The sequence below is a fragment of the Lepidothrix coronata genome, unplaced genomic scaffold (assembly GCF_001604755.1).
Source record: "Lepidothrix coronata isolate B3197 unplaced genomic scaffold, Lepidothrix_coronata-1.0 Scaffold29, whole genome shotgun sequence".
NCBI classification, from domain to species: Eukaryota; Metazoa; Chordata; class Aves; order Passeriformes; family Pipridae; genus Lepidothrix; species Lepidothrix coronata.
The window spans coordinates 3829294-3857082 of NW_016690209.1; the positions used below are offsets into that span (position 1 = coordinate 3829294).

General features: G+C 47.7%; 2 protein-coding genes across 4 annotated transcripts; both read right to left on the minus strand.

The window, feature by feature from the left end:
• Nucleotides 1-376: 376 nt before the first annotated feature.
• PCYT1A (phosphate cytidylyltransferase 1, choline, alpha) lies at nucleotides 377-20101 on the minus strand. The gene is made up of 9 exons (XM_017810735.1): nucleotides 20061-20101; nucleotides 13174-13314; nucleotides 10365-10464; nucleotides 8098-8214; nucleotides 6456-6607; nucleotides 5604-5682; nucleotides 4707-4849; nucleotides 3503-3691; nucleotides 377-2928 (listed from the first exon to the last, which is right to left on the minus strand). The coding sequence occupies exons 2-9, from the start codon at nucleotides 13288-13290 to the stop codon at nucleotides 2722-2724; spliced, it is 1104 nt and encodes a 367-aa protein (XP_017666224.1). The 5' UTR covers nucleotides 13291-13314; nucleotides 20061-20101; the 3' UTR covers nucleotides 377-2721.
• Nucleotides 20102-21820: 1719 nt separating this feature from the next.
• TCTEX1D2 (Tctex1 domain containing 2) lies at nucleotides 21821-26891 on the minus strand. 3 transcript variants are annotated; one of them, XM_017810438.1, is made up of 6 exons: nucleotides 26760-26891; nucleotides 26157-26290; nucleotides 24480-24549; nucleotides 22668-22731; nucleotides 22199-22279; nucleotides 21821-22061 (listed from the first exon to the last, which is right to left on the minus strand). In XM_017810438.1, exons 1-6 carry the CDS (start codon nucleotides 26825-26827, stop codon nucleotides 22014-22016), a joined length of 465 nt encoding a protein of 154 aa, XP_017665927.1. In that variant the 5' UTR covers nucleotides 26828-26891; the 3' UTR covers nucleotides 21821-22013. The 3 variants fall into 3 exon arrangements, with proteins under 3 accessions (XP_017665927.1, XP_017665929.1, XP_017665928.1); XM_017810440.1 differs by having other exon boundaries at nucleotides 26751-26857; XM_017810439.1 differs by lacking the exon at nucleotides 22199-22279.
• Between the last annotated feature and the right edge of the window lie 898 nt (nucleotides 26892-27789).

The window sequence follows — 27789 nt, forward strand, 5'->3', positions numbered from 1 at the left end:
AGCTCTACAGAGAAAGTGAGGTAGGGCTGTCTCGCAGGAGTAGACTCTGGATTTAGCAGCATCAAACTCCACACGTTCTTCATTGCATGCTAGTAAAATTTTATTTTCCCACTGTACCTCTTACTTCATGCTTAATTCAAGCATGTCTCTTCTGGATGCTTCTTTTGAAGAGTGAGGGATGGGTTAGGGGTGAGCAGGACAGCCCTGAAGCAGCAGCATTGGGTATATCTGTGGGGAACAAGATGATCCTGGGAAACTTGGTCACATGTGTTGCTGAAAGATCAATGTCCTATTCCTGATAGGACATGACAGTGCTGGTCTAGCGATCCATGAGAAAACAGAACAACAAAGTTAAAAAAAAAGAAAAAAGACTAGATTGGGATTTGAGTGTCCAATTTAATTTCAGTGCAAGGAGGAAGCAGGGATTATTGGTTACAAGAAACAGCTCTGTTATTCCAAGCTACATGTAAAACCATGGCTGGCTTCTTACCGAGCACCCCAGGTTTTGCAGAGAGACCAAATATGTTAAGGTCCCTGCAGAACAAGCCACCATCCAAAACACCACTGTTATCCAAATTTATAGAACACTGTTGCATAACTTGTGTTTTAAACAGTAGTAAGGCTCTAAAGCAGCCTGGCCTTCGTGATCCAGCTCAGGAAAGCAATGCAACACCCATACTGAGGGAAGGGTGAGGAAGGGAAGGTGGGGAAGATGAGGGAAGAGACAGTGTGGATGACAAAAAGTAAGTGCTCTACCACTCATAAACCAGAGGATTAACAACTGGCTTCTACCAAGTGACCATCATTTGCTCCTTACAGCTTAAAATCCATAGCAGCCAGCCACATTCCCACAGCCACACACATCCCTGCTGAAAGAAGTCCAAGTGGAAGATTAGAGATCCCCAAAATATCCTTTCCCATACTGGCTCTGAACTCAACAGAAGCACAGAGTCTCTGTCAAGCCCTTTGGACAGCATGACAAAGGACCAACAAGATAAAAGCTGGAAAGAAGCTGCAGCCCATTCCTACCACAGGGCCACCATGTACCCTGGAAGCATCACATCGTGCACAGCTTGTGGCAGCACATGATGAGTCTCCTCCTTGCACCTGCTGCTTCCCAAGCCTCACATCCCGATCTGGAGACCTCCCTGCAGCACTGCTGACCGGGCTCTGAGCTGTCCTCTGCTCCCAGCACCGCAGGGTACAGGCAACTCGGCCCAGCAGCTCCACCCAGAGACCACAGAATCACAGGCAAACCTGACAGAAAAGTGAGTGGGAGCTCCACAGCTCCACAGCAAGGCCAGTCCGTCCAGCGCTGGCTGTGGGACAGCGCAATGACCTGCTCTGCTCAGGCACGGGAGGGCGAGTGCCCTCGGGGAGCTGCAGCCCACAAAGCTCAGTGTGTATCACAGACACGACAGCAGGCACAACTGGACCATGGATTCAAACAAGCATTACACGTTTAAAGACTTAAAAAGCTGCAGCACTCTCTGATGCTCTTTCTGGCCTGCCTCAAGGATCAGAGTGAGCCTGCACCAATTTGTGCATGTGCTGCACAAACCAGGTAACTGTCACATGAACTGGGACCCTTCATGGGAGTAAAACGTGCCCTTCATCTGTCCAGCTGCACACATTGACACGGACAGAAAACTGGCTGCTTTGCCCTTAGAACAGCGACTCCACAGCACCAGTGTAAAGGACTGCTCTGGCCCTTAGAGCACAGAAACTGAAACACAAACACACACAGAGCAGTGCTGAGGGGCCGTCTGCACAGACAGTGACACGTATAACACACCACAGACTGGGACAAGGAACTTCTCAAAAGAGTACACACATTCATTTCCGACATGGGCTCTCACACACCCAAGGAAACGCATAGACAGCAAGTGCCCTGAAGCAAAGATTCATTCTCCTCTCCAACAGCAACTGAGGGCTCAATTTTAGCAGTCTTGTTGAGGTTAGCTGGACAGGCCTTTCCCCTGCAGCCCCTGTATACTTTGGAGCTGTGAATGCTGCATGCTTTACGGGGTGTGCCACTTTACGGTGCCATGAGTCCTTCCTGGGTGTAACTCCTGCGTGCCAAGCTGGTACCCCTGCCCAGCACGCCCTCACTGCGACACACTGGGAAGCTCAGTTTAGAGGCATGTGAGCACTACAGGGTCTGCTGGATAGATTGCTATCGCTCCAGCCCAGTAGGGAGGACACTATTTCCTAGAAGCCTTGTTACACCACTGCTTTGTGAGTGCCCTCGAGGTCATGCTGGTTGAGGAACTGAGGGGTCTTCCGTTTGGCAGTGGCACAGATACTGCCTGGGGATGGGGGGCTAAGACAGTGGAGCTGAAGGAAAGAAGAGACAGATGGATCTTCCCACTCTCCCTCTTGCCTGGAGATTTAACAAGGGAAAAGAAACCAAAACAAAAGCCACGCTAGAGTGCTATTCTTTGCGCTTTTAACGAGTGTTTTTTTAAAATATAAAAGCCATCTTCACCCTGGAAACCACTAGAACGTAAACAATAAAAAGGAAATTTGGGGAGAAGAAGGGAGAGGAGGTTCGAATGTGCTTCCAGGCAGCAGCCCTTGCTAAGAGCAACGGGTGCCTCCAAGGCCCTGTGCTCACCGTCAGCCCTGTTCCTATGGCTCTCTTGCTCATTTAGAGTTCCCCGCTGGGTCTGGATTTAGGATTCTGCGATTAGCAGTTCACAGCAAATCCTGGCAGGTAGCTTAATCCTCTTCATCCTCACTGATGTCATAGGTGACTGCAGACTCATTCCTGGAGCGGTTGGCGGGTGAGGAAGGAGGAGTCTTGGTGGAAAAGGGCCAGCGGAAGGAGGGAGATGGGGAGCGGTCATGTGTGGGGCTACTGCTGGGACTCTGCTTCGGGCTGATGGCCTGCAGCATCCGGCCCTTACCCTCCTTCAGCATGTGTTTCTAGTGATGGAAGCAGGAAGACAGTTAGCACAGTTTAAACAGTCATGGAAATGAACACTACTTACAGTTGTGCAGCAAGAGTTGTGTCCCTTCATTACTTTGTGCAATGTAAGAGCAGAAAATGCCCCAGCATCACTCTGGGCTTTGGAAACTGCACACAGAGTAATCACCACACATTTTCAAGCACTTCTAACATGAAGTGCCTGTGATATTTACCCAGCAGCACAGGAAAGCCTGGCATAAACAAGGAGCTTCAGACTCATCCCAGGCCAGTGACAAAGTGACTGCCATCCTCTTGGCAGCTCAGTGGCCAACAGGGCACAAGCTGGAGTTGACAGGCCAGCTCATGCGACAGAGGAACTTTTCACCTACAACCATAACTAGCATTATCTAGTTGGCAATGGTGACGGCTCCCTGAAAACAGGCTGCCCATGCCTGGGACAACTTGTCTGGAGACAGGCAGCACACCGAGCACCGCAATTAAACCCTAAACCTCTGCTCTGCAGACTCTGCAGAAGCCCTACAACGAGCGTTGATCTCTCCAAGATCCCCTTTTCCCAGAGCACCTCCTTACCAACGCGCCTTCTGGACCAAACATCTCCAAGAAATTGCCGATGAACTCTCGGGACTTCTCTTCCCACTTCTGGATGAGATCAATGCTCTTCTCCTCCACTTTCTGGACAAATTCCTTTGACTTCTCCTCTACATCCTTCACCCTCTTTTTCACCTTATCCACGCGTTCCTGGAGGTGGTATTTCTTCTCCTGCACAGTAAGTGGTGGATCAGAACACAGCTCACTAAATCTCAGTGGTGACCACTTCTGCTCTGTGTTACTACACTGAACTGCTGCTTAAGACTCAGCATCTCCATTAGTCTGGTGACACTTCTCCTTCATTTCCATGACACTTCTTCCCCAGACTACATGGCAGACACAGTGGGGCTGTGAGACACTTTGTGGCAGGCACTGGCACAGCACACAGAGCAAGGCTAAAGCGAGAGATAAGCACTATCTAATAGGAGTGCATGGAAGAAGGAACATACAGATTACATTTGAGTGACCTGCTGTAGGTCTCTCTGCATATCATAACAGCACCAGGCTTTTTGCTGGGTGTTTTTAAACAGAGGCAGAGTTACATGCCAAAGAGAGGCCAAGCAGCCGTTACCTCTCCTCTTTCATTGTTGTTCACAGGCATGGTATCTGAGTGATAAAAAAATGTTTACTACTTTATTTCCAACATCTGAAGTGTCTTCTGCCATGTATTTTGTTTGTGGGCTAGAGCTGCTCAGCAGAGGATCAGGGCACGTCCTTCTGTCCTACTCAAGTGCTTACTACTACTCCTGCAGCTCCAGGAAGACAACAGTACAGTGGGAACAGGATCAGATTTTATCCTAACAAATGACCTTAAGAAGGTGGCTGAGGGAATAGGAGAGAGATGAGACAGCAGCTGCTGCCAAAAACAACCCACTTTTCATTCAATTCAAGAAAGCACATATTTCGTCACACACTCTCTCTCCAGCTCTTTCAATAGGTAAAATGTCACCAGGATATCTCTGACAATGGAGCAGTATTAGCAAATCTCCAGTTCCTCTGGGTGGGTCCCTGAGGTGATTTTAGGGGCAGAAGAAGTTTAATTTCTACTCCAAGGACGCTGGTTTGGTGCAAATGCTTAGCTCTGCAGACAGGCCTTTTACTGGCATGTGGCAGGACTGTGCTATCACTAGACAAGACTCAGCATCTTCACACCCTGCAGTGTGTGCTGAGACCCCCTTCAACTCACGTTTATGAAGCTGACATTGAGCTCTTTAGCCGTGTAGCCCCGCTGCAGGTTCCGTCTGACATAAACATCATAGTCCCGCACGATCCGTGTGATGATGTCTGACGTTGAGATCCCCTCGGTCCTCTGAGTGGGTGCAAACATGCCTAAAGTTGGGGAATAGGACCCAAGACAGCTGTAGCAAGACACATGGCAAAAAGCTGCTGCCACCTCTACTAGGAAACAATCTCTCCTCTCAAGAGCAACTTTCCTAACTGTCCTCCCATCACCACATCTTTGACCTTGAATGTACAATACCAGAGTCCTCCTTTCTGGGACTATAAGGAAGACCCAAGTAAGATCACAGCTTGTCAAAACCCTGTCAAAATACCAGGTATTCTAATGAAAAGTTCTTTACTTTAGCTGGTATAAAGATTATTGATCATAACCCACTGTATATAGAATAGTGTGGGGACAAGGGGCCCTACAATTTAGTGGGTGGAAATATAACACGCTGTGAGGGCTAAGTTTGGATAGTATAAGAAAGCTGCACCCCCAGTGAATTTTACAGCAAACAGTTAGAGGAGCCCCTTTGCTAAGCTCATGAAATTCCCCATTTGTGAGAATCTGTAAGACAAACTGCAGTATGTTTTCAAAAGGTGGCAGTTAATTCAATCACAGCTAGATTGGAACTAGGAATTAATGCTGGGCCATGCATGGCCTGGGACATGGGACAGTCCTAGTGATATGAAATGGGGCCTAAAGCTGCTTCTTCCTGCCCTCAGAGCCTCCTGGGCAGACCTTGTTCCCAGAGGGGCAGTGCCACTTCCCCAGGCATAAATAGTCCTCCCATACACAGGCACAGGAGAAACTACAGCAGATCTTTGACAGGAAGCCCTGGGGAATCTGACTCAGACCCACCTGCCTCTTTTATATGCTTATAGACATCATCACTGCCAGCAGAGGAATAGGGGATGTCATCATGTGCAACAAAGTCGATCTGAAAATTAAGAAAGTGAGTCAACATTTTATCTTGAATGTGCAGGTCTGCTTCTGTCAAAGGTTGGTAATTTTTGGCTCAACACCTCCACGCAGGGGTGCGACAGAGAACAGCAAGAAAGCAACACTGAGCAGTCCCAATTTCTCACTGGCAATTGCCTATCAATTTTAAGCACATGCCAGAGAGGCAAGGAAAGCCTAGGAATAAGGACACAGCTGTTTTAAGCCCCGCAGAGAAATGGTTTGTTAATGGCAACAAGTCTCCTCTGGAGACTCCTTCACCTCTCAAAGCAGTTCAACAGATGTTAGAGATTCCTTTCACTTTATCTCACCAACTGATAAAAGACTCTCAAGGCAGCTTGCCTGGTCTCCTACTGCAGGGAAGCTCATGAAAATGTAAGCTGCTCCTGCTGTAAGCAGGGAGTTGGACCAGACACCCCCCAGAAATCCCTTCCAACCCACGTTATCCTCTCCCTACTGCATTTCACACCTATCTCTACCCAGCACCAACTTCTCCTGGAACAGCAAGAACCCTCTCAGGCTTCTTCACCATGTCACAATCTCTACCTTATTTTAACATTACCTGCCAGCTCAGCAAAGCCTTCTAGTCTCCCAAGAAACCCACTCAATCCCCATAACCCAGTTCGTTCTATAGTCAAGGAGTTTCAACAGAAAGAGCTTGCTCAGGCAGAGGTCACCCTCAAGGATGAATTCTTGCTATGAACAGACAAGAGGCTAATCAAAATTCCAAAAAGATCAGATATCACAAATTACCCTGTGCTCTGCCAGGAACTCGGGCGTGAGCGTCCACGGCGCGTTTCTCACCACTTCGTCCACATAGCGACAGTGCTGCACAGCATCATACCGCTCATTCTCGTTCATTACCGTGAAGCCCTTGAAGTTATGGGTCAGCTCATCACTGCAGACTGGAGAAACAGGCAGACAACAGTGAGCCTGAGGCACTTACCCCGGTGCTTCACAGTAAAAGGATCTTGCACACATCTCTGCTGGCAGAGGCTGGCAATGGCACTTCCAAACCCAGCTCTTCCAGCCACAAAGAACCAGAAACAGGGAGCAGTACAGGGCACTAAACTCCTGAGCAATTCTGGGCAGGCCGTTTGGGGAATTTCTGCCCAAGCCCACACCTCAAGCCTTCAGGGTCTCTAGAGCTTACAGCGGTTATCAAGAAAACCAGCCAACACAGAAGACAACTCTCCTGTATGAAACAGCACTTGGGGTCCTACTGGGCTTTTAAGCCTATGGATGTCTCAGGCTTGGAATCTGAAGTCCACAAAAAAACCCATTATCTAAGCTTCCCCTTTCATAAAATGCCATAACACAGTCGAGTTCTTGGAAAGTTGTATTAAAACACAGGGTGAATTCACAGGAAATCAAGTTAGCTGAATTATTATGTTCTATGAGAAAGTAAATTAACAACTCTTCATAATCTGCAACGCAAGGTATTGAGAAGGGAGTTTTAGTTGATTATCAGACTCAAAAGTAAACAGGGCATTACGAGTCTCACTGGTATTGGATGTATTTACGTTCTAGACAAACATGATAAAGAGCGGGTGAGACTGTTCCCAGCTTGGAGCTCATGTTCTCTTGGGCTGTGGCCTCTTGTCTCAGTCTTGGTGCAAGGGGACCAGGGGTCAGCTCTTGACAGACAACATGCACAGCCTGAGGGACACAGAGGCACTGCCTGGACAGAGGCCCGTGTACTGCAGCAGCCAGAAGAAGGGTATCCATTTTCCTCTTACATTCTTGAAGGAAGCCTGGCTAAAACACCTGTGTTAGATCCCCTCAGGCACTCAGCAGGATATTTCTGGCATCATCTAGACTTACGACCTAACAGCCAAAACGGTGAACTTCTATTTGGAGAAATGGGGCCTCACTGACTTCCATGTGTCCAGGCACATGCCCAAGAAATGACTCTGATCTCCACGCTCCTAAGGGGATCTGTCTGGCATTAAGCAATTCCCATAAGCAATCCCCAGCAGGGAGCTGGAGCTGGGGAGTGACTTGCAGAGCAATACAAATGACACAAAGCTCAAGCAGCCACAGAAGGACTGTTACTCATTCTTTAGCTGTCTTATTCAAGAGTCAAATGCTCAGTTATCCCTAATACGTTTTGATACTCAGGTGTGCAACTCACCTGTATCTGTCACAAAATAGAAGGGTCAAATTAGAACAGCGTGATCAAAAATCTTTTCCTGAAGCACTCACCTGGTACAGGGAATCTTTCTGCAGACATATCCAACCCTCAGTATATTGCAATAAGACTCCAGCAACATTTGGGACAACCAGCTCAGTGAGAGCCAACGAGGCCACAAAGACAAAAGCCCTGTATGCACAACCCCAGACGCAGGTAACCTGTACTTCTGCAACAGCCAAAGTCAACAAGGTCACTCCTTACCTCCAACAATGAGGTATGTGTTTGGGAAGAGGTTCTTTGCTTGCATCAAGGCCCGGGCATGTCCAGAGTGAAACAAGTCAAATATTCCATCGGCATAAACTCTGACGGGGCGATCCACTGTACCAAAGGGACAGAGAGACAGTTGTGAAGATGCCTTCCTGGAGAAGCAGCTTCTGCTCATGCCTGCATTTGAGGACCTACTTAAGCTCATGGGGGTGTTACAGAACACAGAGCCATAGCCAGGACAGATTTGTGAAGAGAAATGGCTGTCTCTCTGTCTTCCCACATGGAAACAAATGCATCTGAGCTGAAATACAATCACATTCAAAGGCAGACTGAAAGCCTACCATATATCACCCTAACAAGATAAAGGGAGACCTAAGGAAAAGCAAACCCTGAACATTTCCCTTCTATGGAAATCCAAATGCAGAATAAACTTTTTTCACAGCAGTGAACAACCAGAAAGGAACTGGCCCACATGTTTCATAGGTGCCTGACTTCCTCCTGCCTGCCAGGATGGCATCTCAAGACCTTTAGAGAATCCCCCTCTGCAGCCTGCTGCCACAGCTACCAGTCTGGTTGAGGGACCAGACTGTTCTAATCCCCCACCAGCATCATTGCCTCCTCTAGACCCAATGGCTCTATCCAAAACACAAGCTGGACTACACAAAGCAAAGCAGACACAATTCTGCTGAACCTCTGGCATTAGCAGCTAAATCCATAAATAAATATGGAGGAACAAATCTCTCCTCAGGCTACCTCTGCCAGGGGAAATGGTAGCTCAGCTCTTTGAGGTCAGCACAGAGGTAAAGTGAGATAGTCTAGCCCTGCCATGTAATAGTGGGAGGCTCCCTGACTTCTGGTCTTGAGACTATACAGGACTGCAGTCCTCTCGCTGCTGGTAACAGAAAGCCACACAGTCTTTGTATCTGACACACTCGGGAACAGCCTGCTGCTCTAGCCTAGTCAGGCAGACAGACTCAGGGAAGTGGTGTGAGAAGAGGCACACCAAAGCTGCAGTGAGGACGGGGCAGAGATAAGACCTAGCAGAATTGCTGAGACCCCAGGGCTCTGGAGAGGGCCCTGAAGGTACCCAGAGACAGAGCCTGGAGGGCAGCAGGAAGAGGAGTTGATGTAAAGGTCAGGGTTGTCAAGTTCAAGCTAAGCAGAGGAGTCAGTTTGAGGACAGCCTCTTGCAACCACTTTTTAGTGATTCTACGACCTCAGTCTGAAGATGTCAGGAGGCTCCAAAGAGCCAAGGATCTGGAGATATGCGACTGCAAAAGCTCTCTGTATGCCAAAAGAAGGCTGGTCCTGGCAAGCCTTTATGAATGTACAATCACATTCTGGAAATTGGCTGGGACATCCTTCCCTTTCCTCTGTACCTGCAGCAGCTACAGTTCCTGAGCACAGACATAAACAGCCACAAGGAAGCATGCAGTGTATTTTAGTCCTAGCAGGCAGAAAAGCTACCAGTGTTGAAATCAAGAGACCTTTGTGCAGGCTCTGGAGACTTTCAGCTGGTAAATTAACGTGGACTGTGAAATACACTGGATTTCCAGAGCCTCTAGCAGGAAACCACTGCCAGGTCTCAATCTGAGCTGGCTCATCTGTCAACAGCAGTCAGGTAGATAGAAATGCAGCATTTTTATTGTCCCTGTGGCTATAACAGAAAGGTCAAATAAGATGGCACCATCTGCACACTCTGTTTAGCAGGAGAGGGCAGTCATTCCTCAGGAGTTAGTCCTGCCTCTGCTTTGGACTTGCAAAGAGAACAGTGTTTCTCCCACATTGTTGTTGTGAGGCTGGCCAACTGTGTTTAATGACACCGACTTTACTTCAAATCCAGGCTAGAATGGGACATTCAGATATGTATTTTTTTTCACTTGCCCATTTCGACTATCAGAAAAGATGACTTTTAAAGTGCTTAACTTCAAGCTACCACAGACAAAGTAGTACAGAAAATGTATCTGATATTACTCTGTAGCTGTCAGTGGCACAGGAGGAGTTAAAACAAATACCTGTTTGCTTCAAAACACCCTTACTGGTGAAGGCACAGCTCCTCACACCTACAATTTCAGTTGTACTGACAGGCCCAATTTCACATGGGAACAGTTATCTAATCACCAAAGCATTAACTAAGTCATTGGCTGCAAACCTGGTCCAACACACAAGGTTGTTTTGGTCTCAGAGATATCACAATCACACGCACCCCCAAAACCCCAACATTTACACAATCTCCTTCCAATCTGTTTTTTTTTACTTACAAGGGGTCCCTCTCATCGCTTCCTCATAGGTTACTCTGATGTATGGCTTGCTGTAGTCGATTTCCACTTCATCTGAAAACGGAGCCGGTTCCCTCAGTCCCTAAACAGCCAGGGAAGTTTCGCTGTGAGAATGCAAAGGTGAGGGCAGTTCAAAGCAGCAGCACTGCCACTGCAGTGTCCTAGCCACTGAGTGACTCACTGCGTCTCTGCACAGTTCAGACACGTGTACTAAAAGACTAGTTAGTGTAAAACCTCAAAACAGCCCTGCAGGGTTATTAGCCTGAGTTTAGAGAGTAAGAGAGAAAGCAATGTAGAGTTTAGAAGACAGCAGTTATACTGGACCCAAGAAAACTGGAGGCTCAGATCTGCAGCTGCTAAACCCAAACTTTGGACACACAGCACTTCACAGCAGCACAAGCCAAGCTTCAAACCTCACTATTGCAGCTCCAGCTATGCCCACTCTGGCAAGACCATCACTCTGCTGTGGCTGAGTGCTTGTGCCATGACATACAAATTGTAACAGCTCCTTGATTTGAGTAGATGAGCGAGCAGAAAAGCAATACCAACAGCAGCACTAATGTGTGTATTGTCATATTATATTACATTCACCATTTCTGAGCCATACACAGTGAGGGACTAACCTCAATCTGAGGCAGAATACTCCAGGTGCTTCAAGAAAACTCCTCTAACTTGCTAGCTTGACCACAGCAGTACATTTAACCAATAGCTGATGTCCAGGCATCATTTCTGGTCTGCTCTGAATGGAAACAAAACATCTGCCCTTCCCATAACAAAACAACAGCTCAATTTCCTTCTAGCTGGAAGGTGTGGGGCAGCAACGGACAACTCGTTCCTGAGTCAGAACACTAGGAAACAAGCTTACAGATCAATAACACCTTCAAGCTGCAAAAATCTTATCAGCAGTTTCCTCTCTAGCCTCCTGTCCCCCTGCAGAATCCTGCCACGGTGCCCAGCACCACTGCAACCAGAAAAACCACTGCTATTATTGCTACTGTCATTCCTCATTAGAATGCTTATAGAAAAGAGCACAGGAAAACAACCACTGACCACTACATTCAAGCAAACTGATACTGCTGAGCATCTCCTTTAACTTACTGAGGCTCCGTGTTTCACACACCACCTCCTCTGCCAGGATCCTTACTGTCAGTTAAGGCCTGTAGGCCTCTCCTTTCTTCACTCCCATTGTATCTGGGACTTGTGAATAAAACCAGATTCTTTGTAGTTTGGTTGGCACACACCTGATATGTAGCTAGGAATAAAAGCATAAAAAAGCCCTATCAAAATTATCAGAGGAACACAGAGAAACGTTCTCAAAAGGTCCTGCCAGTGTCTTGCCCTTCCTCTGCAGGGCCTGGGAGGGTCAGAACCTAACGTGGTGTGCACAGTACAACAGGCTTCTGTGTCAGCAGGTTTGTTACCACCATCTGCTGCTGAGTCCTGCTGCTTCAGGGGAACATTCTGCCAGCCAGCTGCTTAGTTGGGAGTGGTAAAGGCTTCAAGGTAATCTCACAGTTAGGCAACACTATTACTCTTGCTATAATAAATAAAACTTTTGCAAATGGAAGAAAAAAAAGAAATCTTTCACAGGAGATCTGTGTTTGCCCTGTGGCTAAAAAACAGGCAGGAAGCTTAGAAAGTGGCTAGATATCACTTGTCTTGTGCTATTTGTAGACAGATGCTTTACTTCTGATACAGGACAGGCACCAACTTGAAGAGCAAGTGACTCCCATGGAATAATAACCTGCACATTTCTCTTTCCTTATTGAAAAGACATGGGGTCTTTAACAACAGTCAAGGATATAAAGGCTCTGTGGGATAAGTCACACAAGCTCAAGCCTCCACTCCCAATGCTTGCCTCCCCAGTTCTCACTGCTGGCACTGCTCTTACTTCATTACCACCAATGCTGTGGGACAGGGCTGAAGGTCCTGAAGAGCAAAATGTTGCCATTGAGAAGGAAAGCTGCAACACATCACCCTATTTTGCCAAGGACTATGACCCCAGTGCGACGTGGCAGGGATGGCAGCTGGCTTTTGATAGAGATAAGGAAAGAACAACCAGAGCACATGTGATGCACAGGACAGCTCCAGGAAGAGGGCAGAGGAGAACTGTAAAAAGCCCATTGTTGCAATATTGTGGCAAGGACAAGTTAAAGTCAGCCCTTTACATTGGCATTAACCCCCTTCAGAAGAGATCCCTCTGGCTTTAGCTTGCTAAAGCTGTCCCAAGGTTGATCTAGGAGAAATCCTTCCAGTTGTTTGTGCTTTTACTTTTATTGCTCCTGAACAATCCTGAAGTACCAGGAGCATAAACGCAGTCTTTCTCCGGACCAAGAGAATCAAACAGTGATCTTCCCAGTGCTTCAGAGCATGGATTCAACAGATTACTTCTGTGGGTGCTTATAGACTTCAGACCCTCCTGCAGTTCCATGTGCTTGCTTGGAGTATTTCTCCCTCCCACTGGGTCACTCAAAACACACCTCTCAGAAGCGACATGCTACTCCTCCATGGATATCTATATGCATGCCTGTGCCACTTCAGCTTAAGTGACAAGCCGGACACACTACAAAAGCAGCTTAGCGATTGCCTCAGACCTAATTTAAGCTCACGTTGTAAGTATGTTATTAGTATGAACAAAGGAAGATTTCAAACTGGATTTGCAAGAAGGATAGCTACTGTCATGTGCTTCTTCTCCTCTGCCCCCCCTTGTTTTCTGTGTCCACAGACAAACCACCTCAGCTCAATGTTCTGATCTCACATGCTCCTAAAATTCATATCTCTGCTTACTTACGAGTGAGCGTCGGGACATTTTTGGAGGGATTCCATCCAGCTCTGTTGCCCCATTAGGGCCAGACCCATCTTTTCTTCTCTTTCGGGAGTTCAGCCTGGAGGAGGTTGGCGGCTCCATCTTGCCAAGCACGTCCAGTAAGAACTGGAACAAAATGAAGGAGGGGCAAAAAAAATCAAAACAAAAAAAAAAAAAGAAAGAAAAGAGAGATATTTGTCAGTTCTTCCAAAGCAGAATCAGTCAACAGCAGGCACAGTGTACAGAAGGTCAGTGCAAAGACACAGCCACCTCACAAGGGGCTTAGCCAGTTGTATTTGGCATCAGCTGCCAAGGCTTGACAAACAGTGCCTGGTGGGAATACTGAATCATTTAATGTAACTCAGAGCTGTTCTGCAGAGAGAAGCGTGCAGCAGTCAGCTGGCTGGAGAGAAACTGAAACAAGAGTTGCAATACAAATTATAAATCATTACTAAAAGGCTAATTATATTACTCTCATATCTGAAAAGCAACTTAAGGATTATGGTGCACCCAGTCCACATTCAGCCCTCCCCCAGCTCTCATTTGGACTCTTTACCCTTTACACCCCTCAAGATAGCTGGCTGGGTGTGCTGCATCCCTGTAGAAACCTCAAGAGAGGAAGGAGCAGGCCTAAGCAGAAGGGTAAGGGTGAAGGAAGGGGTCAGAACTTAAATGACTATGTGGCTTGCTGTTTGTTTTGTTGTTTGTGTAAGACCAAGCTGCAGCTCCCCAGTGGGGACAGCTCACTTTGGGATGGCTGCCACCATGCTCCCCTCTTGTCCCCTGTCCCCACCGCAGTGGTGACTCAGCAGATGGTGAAGCAGCTGCTGACACCACATTAGGGCACACTGACTTCTGGCACTTTATGTACCAGGTTTTCATTAGTGGTGGTACAGCTGAACTGCTTCTGTGATGAACAGACAGACAGACCACCAATTTGGGACAGAAACTGTGACAGCTATGTGGAAGTAAGTTATCTGTGCTTTTGAGCTGGATACCATTCCAAAGGGGCCCTGGAGTATTAGAAAGCCCAGCTTCATACAGCTGAAGCCAAACTACGGGTTTACAGGAAGGCGTGGCAGCAAATATTCTCTTTTCAGCTGCTGCAGGATTTAGAAATGGGTGGTAGATCTGCAAAGCTAAAGAGCAGCGTTATGTCTCTTGCTCACTTGAAGTGTGCACCTCTCCAGCACAGCAAGTGGCATTTCTGGCGTGCTGTTCCTGAGAACAGCATGACCCCTCCACCAAGGAATGATCCTTACGTGCATGCCTCAACCCCCTAATAATAAGAGCAGTGTGGAATTTAAAACGTCTCTCCACCCACATGCTATGGGTGTGCTGGAATGTGCTAGGTGGGGCAAGTGCAAGGTATGAGAAAGGGCAGATGCCCCCCTAAATACCACCCTTTTCCTCAGCAGAGGGGCTCTGCTGAATGTTCCTGCTTGGAATGAGCTGGGACTGTCCTCACTAAGGGCCACTGGCAAACCTCTGCTGTTGGCAGCCAAGGAAAGTGTGCTTTGTGGAAGCTCTGTTAAGAAGCAGATTTAGTGATCGGACTTACTCAAGCACAAATGACTCCAGGTTAAGGAATGTTCCAAAGTAAGGAGTCCAATGCAGTTAAACAACACATAAACATCCCATTCTCCTCACTGAGCATCAGCAAGACAACACCTTAGGGACAGCACTAGAGCCAAACACAGCTGAACTGGGCTGGGGCTACATGCATCTAAGCATCCCTGGCTGCCCTGCTAGACCTGCTACAATACACTAAGAACAGGAAAAGAGAATCTTAGGTGTGTGGGGAGCCAAAAAATACTGTGAAGAAGATAAAAGCGACAGTGAAGAGCAACCACAAGGACACTTAAGAACTGCATGACCCGTCCGGCACTCACTCCATAATGCCTGTGAGTCAAGCTTGCCAAGTTTCCCCCATTCCAGTAATTAATTTACCATTTCCTAACAACAAACATATGGGAGGATGCAAAAGCAACCTCAGGCAAAAAGAGTTTGCAACCCTGGCTTCAAGTCTTCAAACACTTAACTAAACATTTAACTTTCAGGCAAGATCGGTGCTATAAATGCAGCAGATTCCAAAATGCCTCTGTGAAAACACAGGGTATGACACAAGTAATTCTTAGATTTTGCAAAGTGTCACCTTGCAAGCACACTGTATCAGTCATTTACTTCACCACCACGGTCCCAGCAGAAATCATTCAGTTCACAAAAAGCATTGAACATCTGTCCTTGGCTCAAGTAACCCCAGCGTTCATGGAAAAAGTGAGGGAAACAGCAGCAGCTTTTCTTGTTTTTTGGTCAAAATAATTTCACTGTGCTTCAAGTCCCCTGTTGGTCTGTGACCACTCCCTTTCCTTCTCTTTGGAAAGAATTAACCAGCTTGTTCCCATGCTGAATGCAGACATTCTGAAGCACTGCCCAGCAAAACGTGAAAAGCACAGGCAGAGGTTTTGGTGCTGAAGTACGGACATAGCAGCCCCTACACACAACCAGGAGAAGCTCTTCCCACGTGAGCCCAGCCCACCAGAGCAACCAACTTCTCAGCTGAATTATCACCATCACCTTCCTGCTGGGTGCAGAGCTCATGGCCAGACAAAGACTGCAGGTTACAGCAAAGGGCAACACCGTGCTTTAGGCTGATGTACAGCAGCACTGTCCCAGGCCAGGAGAAAACTCCAACAGCTTCTTCCAGCCCCTCCCACACCCAAACCACCGGCTCTCCTCCACCCTAACTAACTTTTTCACCTCTCAGGGTATTTGTAGTCAAATGATGACAAACAACATAAGCGAATGGATTCCAACTTCATATATTCTATTACTGGCTTTGCATTAAATAAGCAGCAGTGGTGAGACAGTACCAGCCACAAAGCAGCAGCAGCTCTACCCGATATACTGAGTGAGAAACCTGCTTCAAGGATGGGATAAACATGCTCTATCTGCTCTGATCTTACAAGTTAGGTGTTGCTGAAGAAGCCTCTGCAACGTTTGGAGAGCTGGGCTGAGCACCTGAGTGATGCAGCTCTGTTAATTACTCAACTTAATGCAGAAATTAAACAATAATTTTACCACTCTTTGGAACTTTAAAACCTCTATGCTGTGGCTAGTGCATTTCTGGGAAGTCCTCCCAGTACCAAACTTGTCTTCATTAAAAACTGGGAACGTGTTTCCAAAAACAACGCACCTTACTGCGATAAAGCTGCTAATCTCAGAATGTTTCATTTTGACCAAAGTGACAAAAATAGCATCCTAAACAATTACTAACAATGGGATCCAGCATCTCTAGCTGACCTTAACACATGAGGACGCAGCTTTGCTTCCCCAAATGCATAAAACACTGCCTGTTCTAAAATTAATTACATTTGCAGCAGATGGGGAAGAGGAAAGACAAGACAACTCTCAAAGCTCACTCTGAACACTCCAAGATAGAAACCAAGCATAACCAGAAGAAAGAGCCCTGCTGTAAAATATTAACATTGTTCTATTTTAAAGCGTCACCCTCCTACATAAGTGAGTCCATGGCTAAATATGAGAAACTGCTTGCAAGGAGCAAGGTTGGAAGTGTCCCATTTGGGGCAAACCACAGTCTTTGCACCACTTTACAAAACACTAACGGCTTTGCTTCTTAAACTTACTTCTTTGGTGCATATCCCATACCAAAGAAGGGCCTTGCATCACCTGCCAGCTGGCTCACTGAGAGAGAGAGACCTGTACGAGCTCTGTGAGGAGCAGTTGACTGCCAGACAGAAGAGTCACCCTCCCTGTCAGGGAATCACTAAATCCCACTGAAATGCAGTTGCTTCTGGGAGGGAAAAAGGACAAGTATTGATTACCACCAAGGAAGAAGACATATAGGCAGGGAAAAAATTTAAAACTCCTTCCTTAGTGTGAATTAACTACACCATTGTCAGAGCTGGAATTTATCCACAACATCAAAGTTAATACCTCTGGCAGGTGGAAAAGGTCGGAATAGGCACGGCAAATCTTCTTGCTTAGCCAAAGCCTTATTTCAATTCATCTTCATAGACAGCACTGATGTTTTTTAGCCTTGGTGGTGTCAAAGAACTCCTGCCTCACACTACAGTGGAGAGGTAGATCAGATCTTTCTGCACCTTGAGCACAATGATGGCACGAGGACCTGGCCCATCTGCATTGCCTTTTGATGTCCCAAAGGACTTCTTGAAGAATATTATCTGAAAACTTACATCAGAAGCATGATTTCTTCTGCCACTTCTTTTGCTTTTCACATGCAGATTTATATGCCAAAGCAAAATAAATCCTGCTACTTAAACTGAAAGCCTGTGCAAAACAAGAGCTGACTGCAACAACTTGATAAATGCTCCAGTTCAAGGCTGCTCCAATTCCTACCCTGGACCTGAGCACAAGACTGGCAGTGGGACCAGCGAGGCCCTGGGACACCCACAGCTCCCTGGGTGGCACCGCCTGCCCCAAAGCTGCGCTATCGTCCCTCCGAACCTGGGAGGCGTTGGCACAGTCAGATGTGACTGTCATGTGCTGCTTTGCCTACAAGATCATTGCACTTTACAGGAACCAGCTATTTCTCTTCTGCTGACTCATCTGCAGGCAATACTACTAAACTTTGCACTCTGCCAGCTGTCTGCAGAGAATTGCCTTGACACATGGACAGCATGTAAGCGGGAGCCTTAGGGGAAAAAGAAGAAGTCCTGTCACTTCAGATAATACCCTTGCCAGGCTATAAAGTACCAAAGAGTCCCTGTATTCCTCCACATTCCTCAGTCACGGGTCAAAGAGAATCCTTTTCCCCCTGTTCTTCCCTACTTCCAATGCCCAGTTTACAAGTAACCTTACTGGCATGTACTCCTGTAGAGATCTGTTGTAGACAGAAAGACTTGGAAGAGGCTAATGGCAAAAGACTCATCATGGATCTCTTTTCAATCAGTGTTTAAAAATCTTACCCAATCTCCAAGGCAACTTCATGCCCTGCCCAGGCTTGCCATGCCCACCTCTGTCCCAGTCTCCAGACTCAGAGCATCTGCCTGGAAACAGAGTGCTGCTGGCTGTGACCCAGCCTGTTCACCTCCAGAGATACTGTGATGCTCCTCACAGTCAGCATCTGCTCTATCTACGTGGTCTAAGTCCTTGAGACCCTTGCAAAGGTTACTGCAGGATCTGGCAGAGTCCTGTCTACACGTAGAAGAGTCTGCTTCAGCTTCTCTGGATAAAAAACAGCAGCTATCCTGCAGCATATTCACAGACATGTGAACGTATAAAAGGGATTCCAGTTCAGCCGGCGCCACACATTAGTCCAACAGCATCCAGACTTTTAATACACCAGCTAAAACAACCTCCCAGGCCTTGCCTCCCCTACTGATCTAGGCAGGCTGATAGCATTTTCTTGAGCAGAGCCTGAGAACGAACAAGCTCTGGTACCTGTATCCTGCAATAAATAAAAAGATGCTGCTTCTCACCAACTAAGTCCCCAATGGCTTAAGACAATTCTCCATAACACCACCACAACTGAAAAGAGTGCAGTGTGATCACCTTGGCAGTGCTGTGAACTAATACACACATAAAAAAGAAAAACTGCCTGCATGACCTTCTCTGTGAATTCACGGCCCTTCTGGGTATACCATAACCCTAAGGCACTGAGTGTCCCACCATGCAACAGTCTCTGCTGTGGGTAGTGAAGCAGAAGATGTAGGGTTTATGCAGAGTATCAGAGGTCTGGAGCCTGCCCTGGGACAATAAATTATGAGAATGGGTGGTCATTCTGTCCCAGCTTCTCCACTGTGTTTTGTTTTTAGGACTTAACCACAGAGCTTTTTGAGATTTCAGGTGTAAACTTCCTTTCACAGTTTTACACATCAATACCAATTCCTTGCTGCAAGTTACTGTTTGTAGATCTTTCCACAGTGATTTCAAGACAGTTACATCCAAGTCAGATCTTGGAGCAAGAAACTTCCAAGTCATGAATTTTAATAGTTAGGTATATACAGCGAATTCCTTCAGGAAATAAAGCATAGGTACTTGTCATCTGAATTTCAGAAGGAAATACCACGGCTGTCCTCAGGCCCAGGAGTCCTGCACATGGAAACTCAGTGGTACGTGTTCCTGACCACCCCAGCCCTTGCCAGCTGCTCACCACGGTCCTGGTTGCTGCAGCAGCACAGGGTGGGGACACAGGGAAGGCCACCTGCAGCATCCTGCACCTCCCTCCACAGCCAGCGAGGGCTACCTAGGAGCATCGCAGCTCTCAGAATTCCTGAGGGCTTTAAAGTCTAAGTACAAACCCATTAATGAGCGCAGCCAGGGCTTTGGTGGACACCAAAAGCGGGTTAGAAAGGACGTGTGCCTGCGAAGCAGCTGGGTCACACCTTCCTTCGCCGCAGCCAGGGCCACCTCCTCATTGTCCTCTCTAGGCCGTGACTGTGTCCTCTAGGTCGGGGCACGTTCCCCAAAGCCCTCCTGCTCCAAACCCTGCGGGTGTACTCCAAAAGTTTCCCACAGCGTCTGCTGCTGCCTCCTCTCAGCCATCCCCGAGGAGCAGCCCCGAGGATCACGCCCGAGCCCCAGCCCCTGCCCAAGCCCCCACGAAGCCTGGCACCGCGACCACCCCAGCAGACACTGCCCTCTTGCCCAAAGCCAGTGCCCCATGTCCCGGCCGACCAGCACCTCCCGCCTGTGCCACGGCCACCCCGCGGGGAGAGCGGTCCGGGGCGGGACCCCTGAGCGGCTCCGCAGCGGTGCCCTCGTGTGTCGCCAACCCAAACCCGCGCCCCAATGACAGGCACCGCTCTGACCCTGCCCCTGTCCCTGCACCCACAGCCCCCCACACCCCCTTCAGTGCCAGCCCCCGCTCCCGCCGGACTCCCCCTTACCCGCGCTCCGCCGCCGCTCCGCCGCCCAGCCCAGCCCAGCCCAGCCCGGCCGGTCCGGCCCCGCCCCGCTCCCGCCGACGCCAACGGGGCGCGGGCGGAGCGTCGGCCACGGAACGACGGGAAGCGGCCGGCCCGGCCCCGGAAAGCCGCGTCCTGGGAAACCGCGCCTTGGAACCTCCGTTCCGGCTCGCGACGGCCCTCCGAGTCACAGAATATCCAGAGTTGGAAGGGGGCCACAAGGATCAGCCAAGTCCGTCTCCTGGCCGTGCACAGGGCAGCTCCAAGAATCACGTCATGTGCCTGAGAGCTCGCTCTTTCTCCAGGGAAAATACAGCATCCCTGTCCCATGCCGCAGCCAGTGGTGGTGAGGCTGAACGATCACGGATGCAAACCTTCTTACCTGCTTTGTACAGCACCTTTGTGAAGCAGCCATTAAAACCCTCCAAAACAGAGCAAGCTCAAGGTGAAAAATCGTGATTTAATAGCCACGACTTGATAAAAGCATCCAAATGAGCCTGAGGTCATATATGCCATCTCCTGGAAAATGTTGCTGTGGGGAGGGTTTCGCTGGTCCCCAGAACTCACACTCCTAGGCTGCACACAAACTAAGCAGTGCTGTCACATCTCTGGGCAGGTGCCTCTGGGTGACAGCCACAGGCAGCAGCAAAGTAATCAGGGAAGTCACCCTCCATCTCCCATCAGAGGAAAAGGAGAGGAAACCAATTTCAAACAAACATAATAGAGACCCAGCAGTGTGCTGTCTCTGGCACTGTAGCCCAAAGAGAGATTTTAGAAGATGCATCGTAATTTTTTACTTCCCTGACTTCCAAGAGCTGCACAGGGAGAGTGTGTTCTGCTCTACCAGTTGGTGAGGGTGGGATTCAGGGTTCACCTCACCCCCCTTCAGCACGCTAAAAGCCATTTCATGTCACTGGAATGGTTCAGCTGTGCTTGCTTGGTCAGCACACAGAGAACAGGCATCACCACAGAACAACTCATCCCACCTTCCGATGGGCATCCAAGATGCTCTTTGGTGGCACCCACTCTCTCAGGAACCAACGTGGTCCTCTAACTCTGGGGAAGATGAGAAGCTTTAGCACTCTTCTGCAGATTTACAGCAGCCTTTCTGATGCTGGAGTCCTAACAAATTTGATTGTAAACATCCACCCTTATATCCTAGAACAGAGAGGCAGAGACTGAGGAAGCACTGCAGTATCTGCTGAAGAGGGCAAGGCGCAACAATCGTTCACAACGTCCCTGGGTGCACCAAACCAAAGAGCAGTTACAGCAGGGAGAAGTTTTGGCAGTCTTGGGGTGTGCGGGCTGCTGGCCTGACCTAATGTCCTAAATACCTTGTCTTCCTATCAATTAATACCACCTCATGTGACACAGTTGGGACTCGTAGCCCAATTGTTACAGGAGTCACAGAAACAAATCTGGATAACCAGAATAAGAGGTCAGCTTTATGGGTTAGTTTACAAAGAATCATCAGAAAATGCTCATCTGAGTAGTGCAGACAAGCCATCCAGACGAGTGCACTTTGTAGAGTGGAAGAAAATATCACAGGAGAAGAAATATTAAATACATAGATTTATTATGTTTCTTTTCTTATAAATATTTAATTAATTTCATAAAAATGGAAGTAACAGAACCCTTTCAAGACACAAGTTTAGTTTGTCTTAGAAACAATACACTTTTAGGACAAAACCAACATACTACATAAAAAACAAAGGGCCATTTAAATAAAGGACATAATAATATTGTGCTTAAAGCTCTATTGATATCCACAAGGAAGAAGGAATGTTGTAGTGTGTAGACCAGGTGTAGGACGTGCTTTGTATAGCTGTTATTTTCTTAGGTACTACAGGAAGAACATGATGCTTTAGTGCACTTTAACAAAAAATACCCCAAAGCAAAGCTTCCTCCTCCAACTCTGTGCAATGTTTGCCACCTTCAATAGTAGAAGCAGCCAAATGCAGCTACCACACAAAACAAGCTGTCCTGGGGAAAACAGAGAAAGGGTCCGTGTTAGTCAAGGCTCTTTGCTAGCCTAGTGGAATGGGAAAACCTCAGGGAACGTTTAGATCAGAGCATAACCTTGCTTTGTAATATATAGCAACTTTCTGTCTTTTGTTCACCTCACTTTTGGTGTAACCCAGGTCAGTGCATCTGAATGCCAGAACTGCCTCACTTTCCTCCATCCACACTCCCACAGGTGTCTAGGTGCCAGTTAAAAATAAAAAAATAATGAAGTAAAACCTCGACTTCTACTCAGTCCTGGATTTCAGCCATGCTCCATGACTGCAGTTCAGAAAAGCACAGAGAAGACTTTGTGTCTTGTGCTTCCTCTCCCCACCTGTAAAATGGCATGACTATAATGACTTCTGTACCGTACTGTGTGACCTACTCAGGAGAGAAGTTTCACTATGTCAGATATTATATCTAAGTATGTTATGTGAATGAGGACATAAATCATACTGTTTCAATAGTCTTGGTTCATTCCTTCTACTGGTTGCGTTTTTTTCTGCTCCATATTTAAGGTCTCTCTGGCTCTCATACAAAAGCAAGTAGCCTTACCCTTCCCATGGGAATCCAGCTGGTACTTACATTCATGAACACATCGTGAGCACAGCTGTCAGTGTCGGCATCCCAGAAACATCGCGCGGCCATGCTAAACAAAGGAGCCAGAGCAGAGACGTTACCCAGAGTTCATGTGTGAGGACCTAAGTGATCACAGATACTTTCCTCAAAAACCAAACTGAGCTTTCTTTAAAGACAAAGGAATTGGGAAGCGTTCTCCTGAATCCCAAGCCTAAATCTCCACTGCTGAATACCACATGCTTTGATCCCCTCTGTATGTGGCTCAAGCTCCATCTTCAAGCTCATCACGTATCAACCCTGCTATCTCCACTGTGCAGCAGGGCTTGAACCTCATTGGTATGGTGTGTAAGAATCTTTGACTTCTGGCCTATGTGTATTGGTGACTGATTTAGCTTATTTGTCCTTGTCCTTCACCTTCTGCACCCTCATGGTACATACTCCCAACTTATTTATAGGAAGTGATCGTATTCCTTGGCAGACGCCGTGTTACTAGACCACGAGCTAAGCTCTTCTAGTCTTTTTGTATCTATACCTTCTGTTCCCTGAACATCCTGCTGGACTTCTACACCTTCCAAGCCTTACCCTGAGGACAAGTAACCGGACCATAACAGGGTATTACAGATGAGACCTCGCTGCTGTCTTGTCTGATGTCACTGACATTCCCCCTTCTTTGCTGCAAATGTCCCAGTCCCTGCCTGCCCCAGTCAGTCTCAGCTGATGGGATTCCTCTTTGTGGCACACCATGTTGTTCCCCGTCCCTACAGGTATGACTTACTGTTCTAAGATTGCTGAATTTAATCTCTCCTATTACCTTAGCCCTCAAGATTATCCTGATTTTTTGTTTTTTGCTGTACAGTATTCCACTCTGCCTCTGGAACACCCTGGTTACCCAGTATTTTGCCTTAAGGATGTTGGTGACCATTCATCAATATTGCCTCCTGTCTGTTGCAAACCAGAGAATTTCCCCACTGGCTGCTCTGTCAGCCTGTGTTGTTGGGCTTCACATTTCCACCTCACTGAACTGTTCACCCTGGTACGGTGCTTCTGGAGCAGTCTGCCTGCAGCTGGACATTCCTGACAAAAGCCTGAGCAGCAGGTACAAATATTTCTCTCTGACCCCCAAAACACTAAGGCAGCTCTGCTGCACTTATCTTCTGCTGGAGTACCAGGAACAATAATAAAGATAAGCCCGGCAGATAAAGCACATAAACCTTGTGGGCTGTTCTCTTTTGTCTTCTCCCTACCCAGTAGTAATAATGGAAAGCTACAGCCCACTACTGTATCCAAGAGGAATTCTTTTGTCTGACTGCAGGCATCTGGAGCTGACTGCAAGTGCTCAGCACCCACATGGGAATTTAGCTCGGTTCCCAGGACAGTAGTGCAGGGTGATTATTGATATTTAAACTTCTGAAAAATGCCTACCTGGGATGATTAAATGTAAATGAAGTGTTTATGGAAATCTGGCTTTAGACAGAAGTGAGTTACCATGGCTCTTTTGCTCCAGCAGGGCCTTGGGAACGGATAGAGTCTGTGCCCTAGTTCATCATGAATACAAAATAAAATGCTTCTGCAACACTCCTTACCAATGCTTCTCAGCATTTCGGGTTGCTAAGAACCACCACAGAGCCCATTATCACTGGCTAATTCAATCAGCCACAACCTAAGCCCTCAAGTGCCACTTAAAGAGAAAAGAAAGGGCTTTACACTTTATCATCTGCAGAGAGATCTTTGTACCTAGCAAAGCTGGAAGCAGCTTCCAAAGGAAAAAAACACACCCAAACCCAACAAACATGATAGAAAGACAATTAGAAAACTTACTTCACTCCTTCTCCTCTCTGTTCTCCAATCACAACCTGCACCACCATTTTGTACCTGTCATATCCCTCCTCTGGAGAGAGAGAAAAAAATAATAGTGAAAGCAACAATTTGTTTAAAATATGAGCCCAAAACAGGACCTTAAATGCTAAAGGTTTCTGGCTACAAAGTAAGTGTCCTCTACAAGTCCATGCAAGTAGCCAAGTGGACAGACTGCCTTGTGGCTTCATTTTCCTAGCATGGGAGTACCATGGTATTACTGGAGCTAAAGGGTGAACACAGTAGTTGGCCTCTATCAAAAGATGCATCTAAGGCAGAAGACACCCCTGAGCAGCCACACTATATTCTGCTTTGACAACTTTCAAGAGCTGACCACATGGAAAGAACATAAATAAGGCTGCTGTGGAAAAAAATGCAAATTGAAAAAAATTGCCTTATTTTAAAACTGTTCTGATGCAAAGATATTGTAGAGATTATTCTGCCATACAGGTGTTTCCTTTGCTTCTGAGTGGGATAAAAGGCCCCATAAAAGCATATGTGGGTCTGTGTTATGTGTCTGCAGAGATATGCAATAGTTTTACAATAGTAAAGAAACACCTCCAGGGCACAGACCAGATCCAATCAGGCCATGGCAATGTTCCAGAAGCCAAATCAGAACAAGCATGTTTAAAATCCAATATGGATCCTAATGCCTGTCTTCAACAAAGCAGTGTCCCAGGAAGACTCCGGCGCATTGTTTCCACTGGAGGATTGAACACAACAGGCTGGGTCTGTTATAACATCCACCACGTCAGTGCTTATCAGAGATACCAGCTGATACAGCAGCCACACGGGGCCAGCCTTGCTTCAGGCTGCTGCAACTGTGTTTACACATTACTACAGCCAAGCCCTGTGCATATGAGCTCGGCATCAACACGTGCTGGGCCTACAGCTGCTGCTGGCTTTAAAGCAGATGTGCAAATCTGGGAGAAGCATCCATCTGTGGCACTGCCGAGGGTGACAGTCCGGCCATGCCACTGCGTCAGGCCAGACCAGCAGATGGAGCACCAGCCTGCCCCAGGAGGAAAGCAAAAAAAAAAAGTGGCTGTGCCAGCACACACATCCATGTACTTGTCCCAGCACAGAACTCAGGAAACACCTGCTGGAGCTTGCAGTTTCCTTCTTGAACTCAAAAATATTGGAAGGTATTCTGTGCAGCATCACCACAACCTTCTTCCAGTGCTGTAAGGCTGTAGTCATACCCCTCCTTGTCTGACTGCTCCTTTCTCCCCCTTCCCTGTGCCCTCTGAGCCTTATTCTGATCTCCCTGCTATTCCACTCTGACACAACTCTGACCTAACTCGCAGCAGAAAAAAGGCAGGAATGGTTCTTTTTATGGAAGCAAGAAGCAATGAAGCATCACTTCTTTCTTCTCTCCAGTGCCGCTTCTTCAACTCTGCAGCCCCTCCTGACATCCCACACTAGCCAAGCTACACAAAAACAGATCCTGTCTGCTTGAATTAGATCTTCAGTTCCGCAGGCAAGGAATGTATATATAGGACAGATTGTTTCATAACAGTAGACTCGAGTCAGTCAACAGGGAAGGAATAGGTTTCAAGAATAAAATAGGAAAGAGAGATTTTGTCAAAAGGGAGATGACACGGTAAGAAGAGAAATTACTTCCCCAGCAGACCTCCTTACCTTTCAGTCTGTCTTTTATTGTCTCTGATAAGGACTTTGTAAGCTCAGGCATTTCCTCTGGGTTGTACTGTACATTGGCCAGCTTCTCCTTCAGTATCGCATGGATGCATTCTTTTACTGAGGACGATTTGAATCTATCAGGGGAAAAAAAGCAGCAACAGAAAGCCCCAAAAGTTCACACAACATGTAGAAACATACACAGCCCCACCTGGGAAAATGTAGCTTTCGCATACTTAAGAAAAAATGACAAATCAAAAACCACGGGGGAAAAAAACTCTGCTAAGACGGAGATACTTAACCAGCCCTGCCAAAAGCCAAACACCCATGAAAAGGTGTGAAAACAGCCTTCTTGGAAGTTGCCTCTCCAGCAGCATCCTCCACCCGAGCGCATGTCAAAGTTGGTCAGGGAGCCCAGTGCCCCCCATCTCCCAAACCCTCGGGGCTCCCCCATTCCCAACACACCCCCACAGCCCCTCCTGCCCAGGGAGCCCCTCCCCGACAGTCCCACCGCAGCTCCCACATCCCCAGGGCCAACCCCCCCCAGCCCAAGGCCCCCACCATCCCCTCTCCCTACTAAACCCCCCCCACACACACTTGGCTCACCGGTGCTGGAGGCCGGGCCGAAGGCTGTAGGTGTTGCCGGCCCCATCGTCCGGGCCCAGCTCGCCCATGGCCGCGGCCCCCGCAGCCTTCCCGGCGTTGGGTTACCGGGACAACCCCCGCCGCTTCCGCCGCTCCCAGCGCCCGCCCCCGCCGCGTCAGCGCCGCGTCACCGCCGTGGGGGGAGCGCGATCGGGGGATGCGGAGTCACCGACCGGGGAGTGTTTCCTACCCTTGTTAAAAAAAAAAAAAAGGCAACAAAACCAAAAAAAACCCAAACAACAACCACCACCCCCCAAAAAAAAAACCCCAAAAACCCAAAACCCCCCCCCAAAAAAAAAACCCCAAAAACCCAAAACCCCCACAAACCGAAAACCCCAATAATTATTTTTACTAATTTTTGCGATTAAAAAACTTGCCCAATAACGTAATTGGTAAATAAATGGTAAATAACTGCTGTGATGATTGTAAACTATTTTAATAGTTGTATTAATGGTAAAATTTTGTTGTGGAAGACACTGAGGTCCCGCACTGAGCAGCAGCTGAGGGCAGTGGGGGTGTTCTGCCTGGAGAAGAGGAGGCTCAGAGGTGACCTTATTGTTCTCTACAACTCCCTGAGAGGAGGTTGTAGACAGGTGGGGGTCAAGCTCTTCTCTCAGGCAACTAGTGACAGGGTGAGAGGACATAGTCTTAAGCTGTGCCAGGGGAGGTTTAGGTTGGACATTAGGAGGAATTTCTTCACAGAAAGGGTGATTAAAGTTTGGAATGGGCTGCCCAGAGAGGTGATGGAGTCACTATCTCTGCAAGTGTTTAAGGAAAGACTGGTCGTGGCACTTAGTGCTGTGATCTAGTTGTCATGGTGGTGTTTGGTCATAGGTTGGACTTGATGATCTCAGAGGTCTTTTCCAACCTAAATGAGTCTGTGATTCTGTAAATGAAGTGTTTGATGAGGCTGCTGCCTGGGGTGAGGCAGGAGGTCTGATAGAGAGAGAATGAGGTAAGATGGCCTGGCCTCTCTGGGTGCTTCCCTGAT